Source organism: Hordeum vulgare, chromosome 1H, assembly GCF_904849725.1.
Source record: "Hordeum vulgare subsp. vulgare chromosome 1H, MorexV3_pseudomolecules_assembly, whole genome shotgun sequence".
Lineage (NCBI taxonomy): Eukaryota > Viridiplantae > Streptophyta > Magnoliopsida > Poales > Poaceae > Hordeum > Hordeum vulgare.
In genome coordinates this window covers 189750477-189770618 of record NC_058518.1, presented here as the reverse complement: position 1 = coordinate 189770618, position 20142 = coordinate 189750477, and the positions used below count along the sequence as shown (strand labels likewise).

Here is a 20142-nt window from a genome sequence, read left to right as displayed (position 1 = left end):
GAGGATACGCTTAGGTAGCTGGAACGTAGGGTCACTGACGGGTAAGTTACGAGAGCTAGTTGATACGGCGGTGAGGAGGCGTGTTGATGTCCTATGTGTCCAAGAGACCAAATGGAAGGGACAAAAGGCGAAGGAGGTGGAGGATACCGGCTTCAAGTTGTGGTACACGGGGACAACTTCAAACAAGAATGGAGTAGGCATCTTGGTCAACAAGAGCCTTAGGGATGGAGTTGTGGACGTTAAGAGGCAAGGGGACCGGATGATCCTTGTCAAGCTGGTAGTTGGGGACTTAGTCCTCAATGTTATCAGCGCGTATGCCCCGCAAGTAGGCCACAATGAGAGCACCAAGAGGGAGTTCTGGGAAGGCCTGGAGGACTTGGTTAGGAGGGTACCTATTGGTGAGAAGCTCTTCATAAGAGGAGACCTCAATGGCCATGTGGGTACATCTAACACAGGTTTTGAAAGGGTGCATGGGGGCTTTGGCTATGGCATCAGGAACCAAGAAGGAGAAGATGTCATGAGCTTCGCTCTAGCCTACGACATGGTTGTAGCTAACACCCTCTTTAGAAAGAGAGAATCCCATCTAGTGACGTTCAGTAGTGGTCTACACTCTAGCCAGATTGATTTTGTCCTCTCTAGAAGAGAAGACAGACGCGCTTGCATTGATTGTAAAGCGATACCTGGAGAGAGTGTTGTCCCTCAACATAAGCTTGTGGTTGCTGACTTCCGCTTTAGGATTCGTGTCCAACGGGATAAGCGTGCCAAAGTCGCTAGAACGAAGTGGTGGAAGCTCAAGGGGGAGGCATCCCAGGCTTTCAGGGAGAGGGTCATTAAGGAGGGCCCTTGGGAGGAAGGAGGCAATGCAAACTTGATGTGGACGAGTATGGCGACCTTCTTGCGAAAGGTCGCTGTAGAGGAGTTTGGGGTGACCAAGGGAAGTAGAAGGGAAGCTAAGGACACCTGGTGGTGGAACGCTGAGGTCCAGAAGGTTATTAGGGAGAAGAAGGATTGTTTCAGATGCCTATATCTGGACAGGAGTGCAGCTAACATGGAGAAGTATAAGGTGGCGAAGAAGGCAGCAAAGCGGGCGGTGAGTGAAGCGAGAGGTCGGGCGTATGAGGACCTCTACCAACGTTTAAACACTAAGGAAGGCGAAAGGGACATCTATAAGATGGCCAAGATTAGGGAGAGGAAGACGAGGGATGTCGGCGAAGTCAAATGCATCAAGGATGGAGATGATCAGCTTCTTGTGAAGGATGAGGCGATCAAGCGTAGATGGCGGGAGTACTTTGACAACCTTTACAATGGAGAGGTTGATAGCTCTACCATTGAGCTAGACGACTCCTTTGATGATACCAGCATGTGCTTTGTGCGACGTATCCAGGAGTGTGAGGTTAAGGAGGCGTTAAAAAGGATGAAAGTAGGCAAAGCGATGGGTCCTGATGGTATCCCCATCGAGGTGTGGAGAGGCCTTGGAGACATAGCGATAGTATGGCTAACTAAGCTTTTCAACCTCATTTTTCGGTCAAACAAGATGCCCGAAGAATGGAGGCGGAGTATTTTAGTACCAATCTTTAAGAACAAGGGGGATGTTCAGAGTTGTACTAATTACCTCGGAATCAAGCTGATGAGCCATACTATGAAGCTATGGGAGAGAGTCATTGAACACCGCTTAAGAAGGTTAACAAGCGTGACCAAAAACCAATTTGGTTTCATGCCTGGGAGGTCTACCATGGAAGCCATCTTCTTGGTACGACAGATGATGGAGAGATACAGGGAGCAAAAGAAGGACCTTCATATGGTGTTCATTGATTTGGAGAAGGCCTATGATAAGATACCTCGGAATGTCATGTGGTGGGCCTTGGAGAAACACAAAGTCCCAATAAAGTACATTACCCTCATCAAGGATATGTATGATAATGTTGTGACAAGTGTTCGAACAAGTGATGGCGACACCGATGACTTTCCGATTAGAATAGGGCTACATCAAGGGTCAGCTTTGAGCCCTTATCTTTTTGATTTGGTGATGGATGAGGTCACAAGGGATATACAAGGAGATATCCCATGGTGTATGCTCTTTGCGGATGATGTGGTGCTAGTCGATGATAGCCGAACGGGGGTTAATAGAAAGTTTATGGAGGCGGACTCTAGAATCGAAAGGTTTTAGGCTTAGTAGAACTAAAACTGAATACATGAGGTGCGGTTTTAGTGCTACTAGGCATGAGGATGGAGAGGTTAGCCTTGGTGGGCAGGTGGTACCGGAGAGAGACACGTTTCGATATTTGGGGTCCATGTTGCAGAAGGATGGCGATATCGATGAAGACGTGGGCCACCGAATCAAGGCTGGGTGGATGAAGTGGCGCCAAGCTTCTGGCGTACTCTATGACAAGAGAGTGCCACAAAAGCTAAAAGGCAGGTTTTATAGGACAGCTATCCGACCTGCGATGTTGTATGGCGCGGAGTGTTGGCCAACCAAGAGACGACACATCCAACAGTTAGGTGTAGCAGAGATGCGCATGTTGAGATGGATATGTGGCCACACAAGGAAGGATCGGGTACGGAATGACGATATACGAGAGAGACTTGGGGTAGCACCGATTGAAGAGAAGCTGGTCCAGCATCGTCTCCGATGGTTTGGACATATTCAACGGAGGCCATCGGAAGCGCCGGTGCATAGCGGACGGATAAAGCGTGCTGAGAATGTTAAGAGGGGTCGTGGTAGACCAAACTTGACATGGAAGGAGTCCGTTAAGAGAGACCTGAAGGTTTGGAATATCGACAAAGACTTAGCCATGGACAGGGGTGCGTGGAAGTTAGCTATCCACGTTCCAGAGCCATGACTTGGTTTCGAGATCTTATGGGTTTCAACTCTAGCCTACCCCAACTTGTTTGGGACTGAAAGGCTTGGTTGTTGTTGTTGTTGTATTACACTTCTTCAAATGCAATGCTATTGCATACGCTTTGCCTTTGAGGGGGGGTGTTAGAAAGTATTAGTATTAGTCTAGGAGTCCTTATTAGTCTATTAGTATTAGTCTAGGAGTCCTTATTAGTCTATGTTTACTTTCCTTGCACCTCAAGTCATGTGTAATATATATATGCCCCTTGGGCCTTCAATACAGATAAGTTGCTTTCCTAACACATTTTACATTTAACAACCATTGTTTTGGCTTTAGTTTTCTAACAATTGTTGGAATGTTGCAAACAATATAAAGTTGAAAAAATCATCAGTTTATGCACGTCGTTTATGCCATGCTGTGGGAATTTTGAGTATATACCAAAGGAATCCACGGGAGGAACATTGGAAGCAAATAAGGAATACTTTGCGTTATGTCAAAGGAGCGATGGATTATTTCTTATGTTTTAATGGTCATAACTGTTAGAGTATATATAATATAGCCATGTACCTTTTGTATTTATCCCAATATATAAGGGGTTTCCTGCATATAGTCCATTACATGTACATGTATATATACCGGCATATGGCCTCACGGGAATACAAGTTGCTTATTCCTAACAATAACCTCCAGCTGCAGGGCTTTACTGATGCCGATTGGCAAGGTGATCCTGATGACCGTAAATCGACGTCTGGCTATCTGTTTACATTGGCTGGAGGTGCTGTTTCATGGAGGAGCAAGACGCATGAACCTGTGGCCCTCTCATCTATGGAGGCTGAGTATATAGCAGCTTCAGAGGCAGTGAAAGAAGTGGTATGGCTGAGGGAGTTCCTTGCGTCACTCAAGTTCATCGAAAGGGCATTTGATCAAGTCACTATTTATTGTGATAACCAGGCAGCGATCAAGGTAGCAAAGGATCCTAAATTTCATAGTAAGACTAAGCATATAGAAGGTATCACTATATATGTGATGTGATAAATCGTTTGAAGACAGTCCGGTTAGATTATTTACCCAGCGTTGATATGGTTGTTGATCCACTGACTAAAGCTCTTAGTCAGGAATTGTTTTGTAAACATGCCAAGAACATGGGTCTTCATTTTTGGAACTAAATGTTTTAGCCAAGTGGGGGACGTTGGAATATTCAGTATATGTGTGTGTGGCTTACAACATTTATTTTACTGCTATTTTGATCTCCTGGAACTTGTTGATGTGGAATTGAAAGCATCATATACATGTACCGTTTACATGGAAACTTGGACGGAAATTTGTCCGAGGAAGCCGGTACTACATGTTGGAAGCACAGTACATGTGTACTGGAAATTAAACTATGTTTATATAACCCGGGTACAGCATGATAGGAATGACCAGGTTGTCCATAATTTGGCAATATGGATTGTTTGGAAGCCTGCGGGTTTGAATTGGAATTTATTCAAATCCGGCGCATGACTCACACATGCGTGATGAGACCTTATTACAGATAAATGTAAGACTCCTATTTGATTACTAATGATCTTGGTTGGTTGTGCTAATCTGGAGTCTTTGTTTAAACACATTGTTTATCTGGAAACTTATCTGTACACGGTTTACACTAAACCGGAATAATTCTATATATTGGTCTCTACCCTCTGGCCTCAATACCATTGTGAGCGGCACCACGGATTAGGGTGAGGAAAAGAGGGTAGGCCGTAAATCCAACAATGCGGTCTACAAAGACTTCCTCCGGCAGGTTCTGCAATGTTCAGGCAATCTAGCCTGATACATTTCACCATTCATCATCACTATCCGTGGGACTTCCTGGTCGTGTCTGACTCCTTTGAGAACAAGAATAGGGAGACCAATGCTTGACATCTCGTACAACTTGGTGAGACTTAGCCTACGCCCGTGGAACAGGCAAGTGCAAGCCATGACTCGCAAGCTCTTCTTCAGATGTGCAATCAGCATGGTCGACATTCCAGCATTGGCCTCGAATTTAAAAAACACTGAGGAGATTTTCTCGGCGTCGTGTTGGATTGAATCAATCAATCCAGTCACAACTTCAAGAGAAGATATGTCAGTGTTCAAGGTTATTGCTTGGATTGACAACCCATACATGATTCCAAAGGTCAAATGGGCAAGAATTATACAGCCATAGGTCAATGACTCAGAGAAGTGCCAGACCCAGTCTTCGCGGCCACTCAGCTGCATCCTGGTCATCGGACAGAAGAGATAGATACACTAGAATACAAGGTTTTCATCCACCTTCATTTAGTGGAGAATTTCATGCCAACCTTCGGAGGGATTGCCCTCGTTCTCAGAGGGCAGCGACGAGTCATGACGGGCTCCCAAGCTCGCCAAGCTCAAGCCCGGGAAGAGAAAATATTCAGACCCCGTCATTCTAGGTGTTGAAGATGGATCACACCCTGCACCGATGCATGGGTCGGCCTCTGGCAGAAACCAGTCCGTCTCTAGACATGAGCAACCAGCATGGGTTCTCCCATCAATGGTACATGCTTCCACGCATGCTCTGGGGCCGTTGCATGAAGTTTTAATGAGGTATAATGGTGGCCCCTTTATTCGGTTACCGATGCACCATCATCAGGCACTTGGGCTGGACCCTCAGCTACACCACCGTCTGCTACAATTTGAAGATCCTTGTGCATTATCATTTCAACTTCCCTGATGGAATATTTATTGATGCTTTTAGTGTTTCTCATTTTTTATCAATTTTCCCTGTTCTCTTCAACTTTCAAATTTTTGTCCCACGAACTTCCCATGTTCCCAAGTGAACTCCCAAGTTCTTTTTGACTTTTTTCTTCTTCTCCGAACTCCCCGCTTCTTAAATCTGAATTTTGAATTATTATCCCGCGAACTTCGCAAGTTTTTGGTTGATTTTTCTCTGAGTTCTCTCGTTGTGGTCTGTGAAATTCCAAACTTTTGTATGTGAACTTCCCCTGCTTTTTTCTAACTTGTTTATATTATTTTTCTCTGAAGTTTCGAGCTTTTGTCCTGTTTTTTTTTCGAACAGTTTTTGTGTTCCCTCAATTTCTTGGTGTTTCGTCTTTGAATCTACTCCCTCCATATCAAAATATACATTAGTTTCAAAAAACGTCTTATATTTTGATCGGAGAAAGTACATGCTTTTGTGCTGTGAACTTCCAAGGATTTTTCTGTGTTCACAAAGGTTTTTTTTTATCTTCTGTTTTTGTATTTTTGTCTCTGAACATCCAGGACTTGATTATGTGAGCTTTCTAAGCGGAGCGTGCATACTTCCTCAATTTTTACAAGATATTTTAGTTTTTTCTCACACTCCATTAGATGTGTGCTTCAAAAAATGGAAGTATGAACTTCCTGCGCGGCACTATGAACTACTCGATGTATTTTCTTTATAATTCAACGAAATTTATACTGTACCTGTTGATTCATGTGTGCCAAAATCGATCAAATTGTCCTGGTATCTGAGCACAATGTGGTGGTTTGGAGGAGCGTGGAGCTATCCTTGCGTTGGGATGCCCACGACCTTCACTCGGCAACAAGGAGATAGGCAGTAAGACCTGGGACGGTAGAGGATGACCAGGTCCAGAGGGAGGCGGGAGGCGAAGGCATTGGAGTGCGTAAGACGAGCAAAAGGATGGGACGATGTGGGCCGTATGAGACCGGGGCTTGGAGGAGCTGTCTGCCGGAGTGCATGTGCCAGTGAAGTCAAAGTGTGGGAGCCGGTTGGAGAGAGGGGCCAGCGGCCTGACAAAGGAGCACCGGAACCCCTGGCTCTGTTTGGCTAAGGGTGGAGCTGAAGAGAACTCAGGCATGGTGACAAGTTTAGTCAAGGTGGCCAGGTCCGAGGAGGACTCCACGGCCAGCTCATGCAAGTGAGCAACAATGGTAGACCCAAGCCCAATTAAACATAGGTGTTCACGAAGAAGGGGACTACAAGATGGTGAGGACATATTCGCGAAGCTGGAGTTTGTTAGAATTGCTTTAGAATTATGTGTATAGGGCTCAATATTGCCAAGGTTAGGTGTTGAGTTGAACTGGTCTAACACTGGCCTAATATATAAAGGCACCATGGGATAGCCAAAGTAAACTAGACAAAACTAGTAAGCTATACACAATATCATGAACGGGGTGTTCCAAGCGCCTATGGCAGGGGGACTGAACCGGCCGTGGCGCAATGGTCGAGATGCGTCTAATGGTCTTGGTGGGCTTTGTTGTAGATTAAGTACATGGAAAGGAGCACTCATAGTCATGTCCTGGGAATGTACGAGTTAATCATTAAACCTCGTTAACAAATATCGCCTCTCCATCTAGTTTCCGCAATGGCCTAATTGCATAAATTCAAACAAGAGAGTTAAAGTAGTTTCATGAAAGTAATATGCAATAAGAATAAAGAAACCTCGGCTGTGTAGATATTTGACTTTCTTGCATCAATGACGATTTGACTATATTTTGTGGAAGTGCTTGCAACTGCTCCTAACAAACCAGCTTCCTGTGACAATAAATGCTGCTTTATTACCTAAAGAATACTGAATGGAATCATGGTTTAATAGAAAGATAGCATCTCTACCTCCAGTACTGAAAAAGCACGAATATCATATTCACCAAATCCTTCCAGCAGTGAATTTGTATTGGGGTGATGTGGCATATCACAACTTATTCCCATATTATAAATGAAAGTGTTTTTCAATGAACTGTCATGAGGAAACCTCAAACATCCCAGCACTTGAGATAAAACATCGCTTGAGGGTAGCAGACCAGCGGTGATTGCCTGACGGAAAACCATAATTGCTGAGGAAGTCCTACAAAGCGATCAACAAATATAAGCTTCTGACAAAGAAAACTACAGAACTGATCAATATATAGTACCAGTAAGAATTCAAGTTCATAATCTAATGAGTCCATATTAGAACCCAGTTGTACTCCATAGCACAATGCCTCCTTTCCTGATTGGATATGGATTCAAGCTGTGGATTTTCCTCTATGTTCCCTCCATAGCATAGCACGCACAGGCCTAACCAATAGTAGAGCAGCAGTTCAGTCACTCGACTCAGCTGCAACCCATATTTCTCTGTGTTCCTCTCCAGTATCATATCAGTGGAGCAGAACTAGATGCTCGCAAACAGTGGCCCACATGTGGGGAAATATCTGGTGCGATAGTACGAGGGGACAATATTGCTTGGATGCGAGCTGGAGGTTGGCTATGGGATAGGGTAGACAATGAGCAGTTTGCTCGGATCGGGAGACCTAAAAAAATTCAAACGGGAGATTGGATCGGGAGCACGAGTTGCGGGTGCAGAAAAAATACCTAGGGCTAATACCATGTTAGGAAATAAGCAACTTGTATTTCCAGGTGACCATAGGCCTGATATATACGTATGTATAGGTGTGGAAAATATGCAGAAAACCCTTTATACAAAGGGATATTACACGGCAAATATACACAACTCTAACAAATGTGAACGAGGATTTGATAAAGATTAGGGTAAACAGTGTGCCCTTAGTGTTAGACCTTTCAGCCTGAGCATTGATAGTTGTGGATGACACTAGGAGAGTTGGGACAATTTTCGTTGGTTTATTTCTCACACAATGCCATGCCAACCTGAGAGGTTGGAGATACATATTTATAGGCTGCTAGCCAGCCAAGCATATGCTAAGATGCTAGTCTAAGATGCTAGTCTAAGATGCTGCTAAGATGCTAGTCCAAGATGCTATCCTAACTGCCAGTCCTTGATGGTCAAGGATTCTATCCTAATAGCCACAAGGACCATGTGCTGCAGCCCCACAAAGGACTATGTGCTGCAGCCCCACAAAGACCATAGTACATAGACTTATCCATCATTCTCCCCCTAAGTCTTGTACGTCGTCTTGTGGGAGAGTCGAATCATCCCAATCCTGGAGCAGAGTTCGAGGAACTTGATCCTCCCAAGAGGCTTGGTGAGCAGGTCTGCGAGCTGGTCTGTGGTGTTGATGTAGCTCGCCTCGATGCTCCCTTCTTCCAAGCAGCTGCGGATGAAGTGATACCTCAATCGGATGTGCTTGCTCCGTTCGTGGAAAACGGGGTTCTTTGCCAGAGCCAGGGCGGACTTGCTGTCCACCAGGAGCTGCACCGTTCTGGTGTCTCGGACGAGGAGATCACCAAGCAGTCGAGCGAGCCAGAGCGCCTGAGTGCAGGCGGTGGAGGCCGCTATATACTCGGCCTCACAGCTGGACAGGGCCACCACCTGCTGCTTGACCGATTGCCAGCTCACGAGACACTTGCCGAGGAAGAAGAGGATCCCGCTCGTGCTCTTGCTGGTGTCGATGTCGCCGGCGTGGTCGCTGTCGCTGTACCCGACGAAGTGTGCCGCCCCCGGACACCTAGGGTAGTGGAGGCCGTGGTCGAGGGTCCCTGCCACGTAGCGGACGATCCTCTTCACTGCCTGCTGGTGCTCCGACGTCGGTCGCTCCATGAACCGACTGACATAGCCGACGGAGAATGCCAAGTCCGGCCGTGTGTGAGCAAGGTAGCGAAGGCTCCCCACAAGGCGTCGGTACTGCGTAGCGTCCACTTCCTCCGTCGTGCTGTCGTGGCTCAGTTTCAGCCTCTCCTCCATCGGAGTGAGAGCTGGGTGGCAGTCGGTGAGCCCAGCTAGCTCAACGATGCGCTTGGCGTAGGCGGACTGTCGAAGCGCGATCCCGGAGTGATCCTGGTGCACCTCGATCCCTAGATAGAAGGAGAGGAGCCCCAGATCACTCATCTGGAAGGTGGCCTTCATGTCTTCCTTGAACGCCGCCACCTCTGCATCTTTGATGCCGGTGATCACCAAGTCGTCAACATAGACGCCCACCAGCAGGGCATTTCCTCCGCTGCCCCGTCGGTAGACGGCCGCCTCATGCGGGCTTTGCTCGAAGCCCATCTTCTTTAGCGTGGAGTCCAGCTTGGCGTTCCACGCCCTAGGTGCCTGCCGTAGGCCGTAGAGGGCCTTACGCAGGCGGAGTACCTTGCCCTCCTGGCCAGGGATCGCAAATCCCGGTGGTTGATGCACATAGACTTCCTCCTTCAAGTCGCCATTGAGGAATGCCGACTTGACATCCATGTGATGGACACGCCAGCCCTCCTGGGCAGCTAGCGCAAGGAGAAGTCGCACGGACTCCATCCGTGCCACGGGAGCGAAAGCGTCGTCGAAGTCGACTCCTTCCTGCTGCAAGAAGCCTCGAGCCACCAAGCGAGCCTTGTGCTTGATGATGGCGCCGGCTCCATCCCTCTTCAGCTTGAACACCCACTTAAGGGTGATTGCGCGGTGACCACGAGGGAGGTCAGCGAGCTCCCAGGTGCGGTTCTGCTCGACCGCATCCATCTCCAACTGCATCGCGGCGCGCCATGCCGCGTCTTTCTCGGCCTCTGCAAAAGACCGAGGTTCGCCGTCCTCACACGCGAGTTGTAGTTGTGCCTCCAGGTCGCGTGGCACCAGTCCCGGCACCGGCTGGTCGCCGAGTAGATTATCCATCGTACGATACCGTAACGGTTCGCCGCTATGATACGCGTCGATGCGCTCCTCGTCGTGAGTGAGCGGGGAAGCGAACTTCATCGGGTTGTGCTCTACGTGAGCTGGTGCTGATGAAGACGAGCCCGGAGTGGTGACTGTCGGGGCTGGAGTATGCGGCGTCGCCGGTTGTGGTGCCGTCGGCGTAGCAGGCACCGGAGTCGATGTAGTTTTGGGGGCTGGGGTAGACGTGCTCGGCGAAGAGGAGCTGCTTGCTCCCCCAGCTTCCTTGAAGTGGACGTACTCGACAATGAAGTCGTCATACGTCGGCGTCGAGCCGTCGTCCACCGCCTTGTCCCATTTCCACCCTCGCCCTTCGTTGAACACGACGTCTCGCGCCGTGCGCACACGCTGTGTCTTTGGGTCGAGGATGCGGTAGGCCTTTGAGCCCTCCGCATAGCCGATGAAGACTCCCGGAGTACTCCTGTCGTCGAGCTTGCCGATGTGGCCGAGCTCTTTGGCGAACGCAAGGCAGCCAAAGACCCGCAAGTGAGAGACCGCCGGCTTCCGCCCATGCCAGGCCTCGTACGGCGTCCTGCCGTCGAGTGCCTTAGTAGGCGAGCGGTTGAGGATGTAGACGGCCGTTAGCACCGCCTCTCCCCAGAAAACAGCCGGCATCCCTCTCTGCTTGAGGAGAGCCCGAGCCATCCCCACAACCGTCTGGTTGCGCCGCTCGACGACGCCGTTTTGCTGCGGGCTGTACGGCGCGGAGTAGTGGCGCTGGATGCCCTCATCAGCGCAGTACGACGCGAATTCAGCCGCCGTGAATTCGCCACCGTTGTCAGTGCGCAACACGCGCAGTTTGCGGCCGCTCTCCGCCTCCACAGCAACCTGCGCACGCCTGATGGCGTCCGGCGCCTCTCCCGTACTGCCGAGGACCATCACCCACATGTAGCGAGAGAGGTCGTCGACGAGCAGCAGGAAGTAGCGTCGACCTCCTGGTGTGGCTGGCGTCACCGGGCCGCACAGATCTCCGTGCACGAGCTCCAGCCTCTCCTTGGCCCGAAAACTCGCCTGCTGGGGAAAGGGGAGTCGTCTCTGCTTCGTCAGCACACAGATGTCGCAGAACTGCTCCACATGGTCGAGGCATGGCAGGCCTCGCACCATCTCCTTGGCACTTAGACGCTTCAGGGCCTCAAAATGAAGGTGCCCAAAGCGCTCATGCCATTGCCACGCCTCGTCGTCCCGACGGACAGCGAGACAGACCGGTTGTGCCACCTGCACATCAAGGACGTAGAGTCGATTTTCGCCTCTGGGTACCTTGGCGAGAAGGCGACGCTGGCGATCCCAGATGCGTAGGACCCCATGCTCAATCAGCACGCGTGAGCCGTTCTCATCCAGCTGTCCCAAGCTGATGATGGAGTTCCTTAGCGCGGGGATGTAGTAGACACCGGTGAGCAGCCGGTGCTCTCCCGTCTTGGTGGTGAAGATGACGGAGCCGACGCCCTTAATTTCCACAGCTGAGGCATCCCCAAACTTGACGGAGCCTCGCGCGTCGGAGTCGAGCTCGGCGAAGAATTCCCTTTGACCGGTCATGTGGTGGGTGGCGCCGGTATCGAGGCACCACCCCGCAGTCTTGTCCTTCCCGGAGCCATCGCCGAGAAGAGCGTGTGCTTTTGGCTCGTCGAGGTGGAGGGGAGCCTTTGCGACTGATGTTGCTGAAGGTAGCTCGATGCTTGCATGCGCCATGAACAGAGCCGTCTCCTCCTCCGCCGCCTGTGCGACGTGAGCCTGGCCTTGTCGTGGTTGGCGACACTCATTGGCCCAATGGCCAAGCCGGCCACAGTTGTGGCAGCTGTTGTCCTGCGCCGGCTTGGGCTTGCCAGCGACGCCGTCCTTGGCGCCTCCGCGGGCGTCACCTTCGGCACGTCCTTGTGCCTTGCCGCCCCTTCGCGCCTTGCGCTGCTTGCCGCGCTTGCAGCCGCCCGTCGTGGAAGAAGGCTCCCCCTTCTTCTTGTCACCAAGGCTGGCATCCCACTGCTCCCGAGTTAGGAGCAGCTTCCCGCCGGTGGTGATGGGCCCCGAGGGAGGCTGTGGCTCATCGGTATCGACGACCTTGAGGCGACCTATCGCCTCCTCGATCGTCATCGTGGAGAGGTCCAGCAAAGACTCGATCGAGCGAGCCATCTGCTTGTACTTCTCGGGAATGCACCGGAAAAGCTTCTCAACAGCTCTCTCCTCGGTGTAGGTGGCATCGCCGAACTTCACCATCTTCTGCAGTAGAGTGTTGAGACGGAGAGCAAAGTCATCAACGTCCTCACCTGGCTTGAAAGCCAGGCTCTCCCACTCCTTACGAAGTGCCTGCAGTGTGGACTTGCGAGCACGGTCGCTGCCGATGCGTGCCGCGGCGATGGCGTCCCAAGCCTCCTTGGCAGTCCGCTTGTTGGAAAGCGAGAACTGCATCTCGGGCGGGACTGCGGCGATGAGGGCGTCCAGCGCCCGTCGATCTTCTTGGTGGTCGACATTGCTGTCCTGGACTGCCTCCCACAGCCGCCGCACCTGGAGCCTGATCTTCATGATCGCGGCCCACTCGACGTAGTTGGTTTTAGTGAGGGTAGGCCACCCAACACTGGGACCAACATCCCTGACCACAGTCCGGACCTCGTAGAGGCCGCGGTCCTGGTCGTTGCAGCCGCCGTCGCCGTGCGCACCTGCACCTGGAGCGCGGGCGTGCTCGGCTGCCCACTGCGCTGTCCGCTCTTGCGCCACTTTGGCACGGTCTGCGTCGGCACCGTCGTCCGCAGGCGCGGAGCCGTTGGAGCTGCCGGAGCCGACGCGGAGTGCCTTGGCACCCGCTGTAGCCTCACGTGCTGCCTCCGCTGCTGCTGCTGCTTCTACCTCCGCCCTGGCTGCTTCTACCTCCGCTCTGGCTGCTGCCAGCTCCGCTGCAGCCAGCCTTGACACCCTTGCTGCCGCAGCAGCTGCTGCTACAGCTGCTCGCTCACGCTCCTCTGCCACGGCGCGCTCGGCCTCCTGCCGGCGCCGTATGCTCGAGGTAGCCGTGTGCTGAGAGCGACCTGCAGACATGGCTCGCTGCAGGGGGGCTGTTGCGTGAAGAGGAGGCTGTTGCTGACGAGCTGCTGCTCGACAGTCCGGAGGGAGGGAGGTAACTAGGGGCAGTCGGAGCAGCAGCTGCTACCGGCTTAGGCTGCTCAGCTCCCGGTGAGAGAGGTGAGCAGGAAATGCTCAGGGTGCAAGATAACGAGGCTCTGATACCACTTGTTAGACCTTTCAGCCTGAGCATTGATAGTTGTGGATGACACTAGGAGAGTTGGGACAATTTTCGTTGGTTTATTTCTCACACAATGCCATGCCAACCTGAGAGGTTGGAGATACATATTTATAGGCTGCTAGCCAGCCAAGCATATGCTAAGATGCTAGTCTAAGATGCTGCTAAGATGCTAGTCCAAGATGCTATCCTAACTGCCGGTCCTTGATGGTCAAGGATTCTATCCTAACAGCCACAAGGACCATGTGCTGCAGCCCCACAAAGGACTATGTGCTGCAGCCCCACAAAGACCATAGTACATAGACTTATCCATCACTTAGGACCCCACAGCACTTATATTTATAATATCAACCACCAAGATTACAAGTTTACGACTGTACCAGCTTGGACTCCTTCTAAACAACAAACCAGACACTTAATGGGGTCGGGTAATACTAATACCACCAACCAATAATAACTTCTCAACACTTTACCTCATGGGTAAAGGTAGGTGATCAATATTGTTGAAATATATTGCCCGCCTTCCTCCATCAGTTCGGACTTTTGGATGAGTTGGCTGGAGCATGAATTCAATATGATATCAGAGCCAAGGGGTCTTGAGTTCAAGACCCTGCCAACGCAGTATTAAAATTAAACGATTTTACGGCCTATATCAATCCCACGTCCAAGGACTAAAATAGCCTAGACTAGAGGGGGAGTGTTGAAATATATTGCCCGCCTTCCTCCATCAGTTCGGACTTTTGGATGAGTTGGTTGGATCATGAATTCAATAAATATACTCAAACTTAAACACGGCTAACAAAATAATCTAAGATGTACCTTGCAATTGAGTCCACATTTAAAAAAAGGCATGCAAATTTATTTTTATCTATAGAATTCAGCAATGAGTGTACCATTTATTGTCAATCTGTGGCTTCCCTTGGTTGAATCTGACAATGATGTTGCCAAGTGAAAGATCACACGAAAACATTTGTAGACATAAACCTGAAGAAAACAGTATTCCATTACGAATGACTGCCACCAAAAGGAAAAAAAACAGTACACAGATGAAAAGTAACCGCAAGCAGCAGTAGACACAAGAAATAGGAAAAATAGGTCAGTTCGGCACACAAAGAAAATTCCAGTTCTTCCATACAGTACCAACCAACAAAACTTACCAGTAAGACAACCGACAATGGTGGGATTGAGGCCAATACCATCTACTTTTAGTTGCTCAAATAAATCCAGAGCTAGTTGTGCTTCACCATTTCTGCAGGTCAACTGTTAGTATCTGAAGAATATCATGAGATTAGTTTGAAACGACCAGTCCTTGCTAAGTTGCTATACATTACCTTTCGCAAGCCACACATAAGACAGAATAGGTTATCTCATTTGGACGGACACCTAGTTCCCTTATCTCATTAAGGACCTCAGCAGATTTTATAACTTGATCGTTGTCACCTGCAATTTCATTGTGTAGTTAATTAAAGCATGAAATCATTGTTCTTTCCAAGTTCAACGATAGGAGAGTAACAAAATAAAAAGTTAGGGGGAAATATATGCGTGTTCAAGGAAGAATTGCATGAAGAACCTATATTTGAAGTACAATACATTAGGTCCCTTGATTCGAAAAACTAACTTGGCAGGTATGCAAACTCATTGTGGAGTGCCACTAGCATCCCTAAACTTGCAAATTGAATCATTTTGGAAATTTCGATTCAGCTAAACTTGTGACTTGATCTTGTCACAGTTGACATATAACACTTAAATAAGATAATACGTGACAGTTGACATGTTTCAGAACATGCCAAGTTCACATTCAAGTTTAGTGGTAACAAAGCTGCTACAAGTATAGGGTCATCTGGTGCAACTTTCTCTAAGAAAATAATAGGTAGTAAAGTGAACAAATGTTTTGCATTTCCTTCTAAGAGTGCTCATACAGAGGGAAGTGATTAAAGCATTCATCATCGGAACTGTTGGAATTAATTTGATAGCCTTGATCTCCTCAAATAGCTGCAGCGCCTTTTTCCAGTCCTTGGCCTGATATAGTGGCAATCAGATCAGGATGAGTAAAACAAAACTTTGATATTACAAATGCTTTCAGACAAAAAGTAAATGGATGCAAACAGAATACAGAGTCAAATATATTGTGTTAAGTGATTTTCCATCAAACAATTTGCCAAAGAACTTACATTGCAGCAAGCACCCATACAGGAACTGTATGCCATGATTCCAACATGAAATCCCTTTGCTCTTACATCTTTGATTATTTCAAAAGCAGCATCAGCCCTCCTAGCGTGGCCGGCTACATCAACTAGAGCACTCAGAAACATCTGTAGTACATGGCATTAATGAAAGAGAAAGTCAAATGGACTGTAGGAGGGAGCACATTACATAATGTTCCACTAAAAATTAACACCTCATCAGGTTGAACTCCGATCTTGTTCATATCTTCATAGATCTTCAATGCAAACCCTAAATCGCCAGTCAAGCTACAGCTTCTCAGTGCAATTGTGTAAACTTCTGGAGTACCTTTTATACTGTACTCCTGAAGCATTTTGTAAACCTCACGAGCTCGATCAGCCTAGACAACAATGGTTCGCAGAACATGATCAATACAGGAAACATATTTTCTGCTTTGCATTTCCCAAAAGAAATTAGTCTGTAAAAACCACCTGGCCAGCCTGAATACATGTCTTCATGAGTGCTCCAACTGTGACATGATCAGGAAGAATTGGTTTGCATCCTTTCGATTCTGAGGATTCTGCTGTCATTTCTGATAAAACATCAAAAGCTCGAGCAACAGCTCCAGATTCACCACATGCACTGATCAAAGCATTGAAGACAACTCGATCTGGCTTCACCTTCTACTGCAAGCACGACCGAGTAAGTTCATCAAGCATGAAGATGCTTGCAGAGGCTTATTAATTGAACAATTTCTTCACATCTACAGCACAGGTGAAAGGAAGCACATCTAGCATAAAAATTACTAAGTGACTCTAGCTCACTTGGTTAGGAGAGTGGACCCAGCTGTTAGGAAAGCAACTTATCTTTATTGAAGGCCCAAGGGGCATATATATATTACACATGACTTGAGGTGCAAGGAAAGTAAACATAGACTAATAAGGACTCCTAGACTAATACTAATACTTCCTAACACCCCCCCTCAAATGCAAAGCGTATGCAATAGCATTGCATTTGAAAAGTGTAATACTAAAAAAAATGATAATCCAAATCCACGTCTTGAGAGTGTCGTTGTAGCATGAAGAGTCTTCAAAACTTGTCGAGTCGCCGAAGGAGATAACAAAGAGATGGCACATCAGAGGTAGACACCGCATCACTTGAAGATACAAGATAAGTATCAAGAGAAGATGGGTTGTCAAAAGAAGATGTCACATCAGAGGAAGACACCGAAGAGATGCCACATCAGAGGAAGACACCGCATCACTTGAAGATACAACATAAGTATCAAGAGAAGATGGGTTGTCAAAAGAAAATGGCACATCAAGAAAATAAAGCATTGTGCAGAAATCCATAGTCCACGACAACCGTTGGCGTAAGAAGCTCGGCGAATAAGGCACGATGGACTTAGATCGACAATGCAAAAGAAGTCCAGAAAATCCTAAACAACAAGGACAAATAGGCCACAAAAGTTGTATAGAAAGGATCAGGACCGGAGAAAGGCTGACGGACAATGGTATGGTGGATTCGCATGGCATGAGAAATATAATATCAACGGATTTGGTGGACGCAGCGGAAAACAAAAAAAGAAAAACTAGAAAGCACATAGTAGACTATAGAACGGCAAGTGACAGGAGCATCACATAGCAGCAGCAAGCAGCATCACGTAGCAACAGGAAGCAGCTAGTAGCAGCATACAACCATGCGTTGTAGCTGCAGAACGCAAGCACTGGGCAGAGGTAGCAGCAGAAATACATGCTGGAAGAAGGCAGCACAGGCGTAAGGCAGCAGCGCTTTGGTGGAACGACGAGAAGCAGCCACGGGCATTACCCGTGTCCATCCAGATCAATCTTGTTCGGCTGGAGCAGCAGCCTTCATGCACAGCCGAGCGCTGGCCTGAGCGGAGAGCAAGGAGGCTGACAAGATGGCTCGGTGTCGCTCGATCTGGAGCAGCACCGGACCCGATGAGGGGCCGCCTCGATCTGGAGCAGCACCGGATCTGCGTCCGCGTCTGGGGCCGCCTCGATCTGGGCGGACTGGGGCGGCGACAAGATCCAAGGCGTGAGGCGGCGCGACCGGATCTGATGAGGGGGCGGCGGCGGCTGGATCCGAGGCAGGAGACCGGCGCGACCTGCGGCGGCGGGTCCTGGACCAGCGACGGGAGCCGAGGCAGCGCGAGACGGCGAGGCAGGGAGGAGCCGACGCGGCCTGGGTGAGGGAGCACGACGGGGAGGACTGCGACGGGAGAGCAGCCAGATCCGACCACGCAAGAAAAGCAGCGGCGACGCGCGAGATTGGATCGGGAGGGCGAGTTGCGGCGCCCGAAAAAAATAACCTAAGCTCTAATACCATGTTAGGAAAGCAACTTATCTTTATTGAAGGACCAAGGGGCATATATATATTACACATGACTTGAGGTGCAAGGAAAGTAAACATAGACTAATAAGGACTCCTAGACTAATACTAATACTTCCTAACACCAGCCACCCAGGTTCAACTCCTCATGGATGTGAGCTCGGGCTCTTGTTATTTAAAAAAAAACTGTATGGGCCTCCCTTTAAAAAAAACATAAAAAATCATGAGATAGAACAATTCACCTTTGAACTCATGATCCCGTAAGCACCAAATGCTTTTGCTACTTGCCCAGCTTTAGCACAGCCATCAATTAGTGCACCGTATGTGTTAACATTTGGCTCTATTCCAGCACTAACCATCTCATGGAAGACCTAAAATGAAGTGCAGAAGAAGGGATAACATGAGGTATAGTATCAAGATTTAAATGGAACCCCCACATATGAATTTGTTTTTGTTTTGAGCAAACACTGTAGGGGAGGCCCCAACAATAAAATTTCATGAAAATAGAGAATATTTATAAGAGGATGTATACACGGCAAGAAAATAACAGAGAGAGGCTCCCACCTCTCAGTGCTACATGCTACATTGAACAAGAGAGGCCAGAAGAAAAGCTTAAACCCGAGGGTTGGTGAATGACCCCGCTCTCCTCTCACCCCTCCAGACCCAGCTCCCGCCCCGCGCCATTGCTGGCGCCCTCCTGCCTGGCCCCTGCCATGGACAAGAACCACCCCCCCCCCAAAAAAACACACACACAGAGCCCATCTGCTCCGACGTCCATCAGTGGTGCAACAACCTACCCCCCTCATGACTCAGCCAAGCCACCACCAGCAAGCTCCAACACCACAACAGATAGGGTTACCAACACACCCTCCCGACAGCGCCTCAAACCGAGCTGCGGCCACGGAAGAGCCCCAATACGTCTGCTAAATTCCAATTTTCAAGATGATTTATCTCACGAACTATTAATCTGGGTAGTGTTCTTCACCGGTGAGTTCGTCTCGACAAGGCCTTCAAAACAAGAACCCATGTTTAGTCCCAAACAACAACAACAAAGCCTTTAGTCCCAAACAAGTTGGGGTAGGCTAGAGGTGATCCCATGTTATAATGTTTTGGTGAAAAAAAAAGTCGGCACTAGTTCAACTTAGTTAGCATGTTAGCAGTGAACAGTTGTCATCATAATTATGTACTCTCTTTGTTCCAAAATATAAGGTGTATTAGTTTTTTCCAAAAGTCAAACATGTACATGTTTGACCAAGTTTTCAGGTAAAAGTATCAATATCTACAGTACCAATACTGTATCATTAGATCCATCACGAAAAATATTTTTATATTTTATTTATTTTATATTGTAGATATTGATATTCTATTCTATAATCTTGGTCAAACATACATAAGTTTGACTTGCATGACAACTGATGCACCTTATATTCTGAAACTAGGCAATAGTTTTGCATGTTTTTATATACTATAGGAAGCTTGCTGGTGTGTTGCAATGGTACTTCTCTACAAAGCAAACACAATGTCCATGAATCAAGATCGTTTAATTTGTCACCGCATAATATTTATCCATCACGAACACCCCCATGAAGAATTACAGCGCACGATAATGATACACCCCGTAGGATCGGCTCACATCCGGTCAATGTCTGTGGATGGCACGGATCATGGTGCGCGTGGTCAACAACAACAATATGACGATGGATGTCTAGGAGGTTGGTGAAATCTGGATGACGGTGTAGTGAGAACCAGGGCCTCACAAACCTTGTAGGCATGGAGTCTTGACGGCATAGGGCTGTTGCAAAACTGCCCCGGCAAGGAGCCGATCTTGCCGGCAGGCAACACAGCCGGCAAGCACTACGTCAACAAGCAAGTCCAAGAGCCTGCCGGATAGGAGCTTTCTCCCCGGCAGCGCATCTTCCCGGCAAGACAGACCCGGCAAGACAAGACCAGGCAAGGCGAAGCCGGCAAACCAAGACCTCCAGGCAAGCCAGCAAGCTCCCCTCACTAC

At 48.7% G+C, this 20142-nt stretch overlaps 1 protein-coding gene across 2 annotated transcripts in view; it reads right to left on the bottom strand.

The window, feature by feature from the left end:
- Positions 1-20142, bottom strand: part of LOC123428443 (pentatricopeptide repeat-containing protein MRL1, chloroplastic) — a 43642-nt gene that overhangs the window by 8323 nt on the left and 15177 nt on the right. Inside the window, exons 7-16 of one of the 2 annotated variants that reach the window (XM_045112658.1) lie at positions 18377-18505; positions 16274-16465; positions 16018-16182; positions 15791-15931; positions 15539-15638; positions 14951-15059; positions 14777-14868; positions 14513-14603; positions 7435-7666; positions 7264-7356 (exon numbers count right to left, since the gene is read on the bottom strand). In XM_045112658.1, the coding sequence (XP_044968593.1) occupies positions 7264-7356; positions 7435-7666; positions 14513-14603; positions 14777-14868; positions 14951-15059; positions 15539-15638; positions 15791-15931; positions 16018-16182; positions 16274-16465; positions 18377-18505 (1344 nt within the window). Of the gene's footprint in view, positions 1-7263; positions 7357-7434; positions 7667-14078; positions 14176-14512; positions 14604-14776; positions 14869-14950; positions 15060-15538; positions 15639-15790; positions 15932-16017; positions 16183-16273; positions 16466-18376; positions 18506-20142 lie in introns of those variants that run through there. The other variant, XM_045112666.1, reaches the window with a different exon arrangement.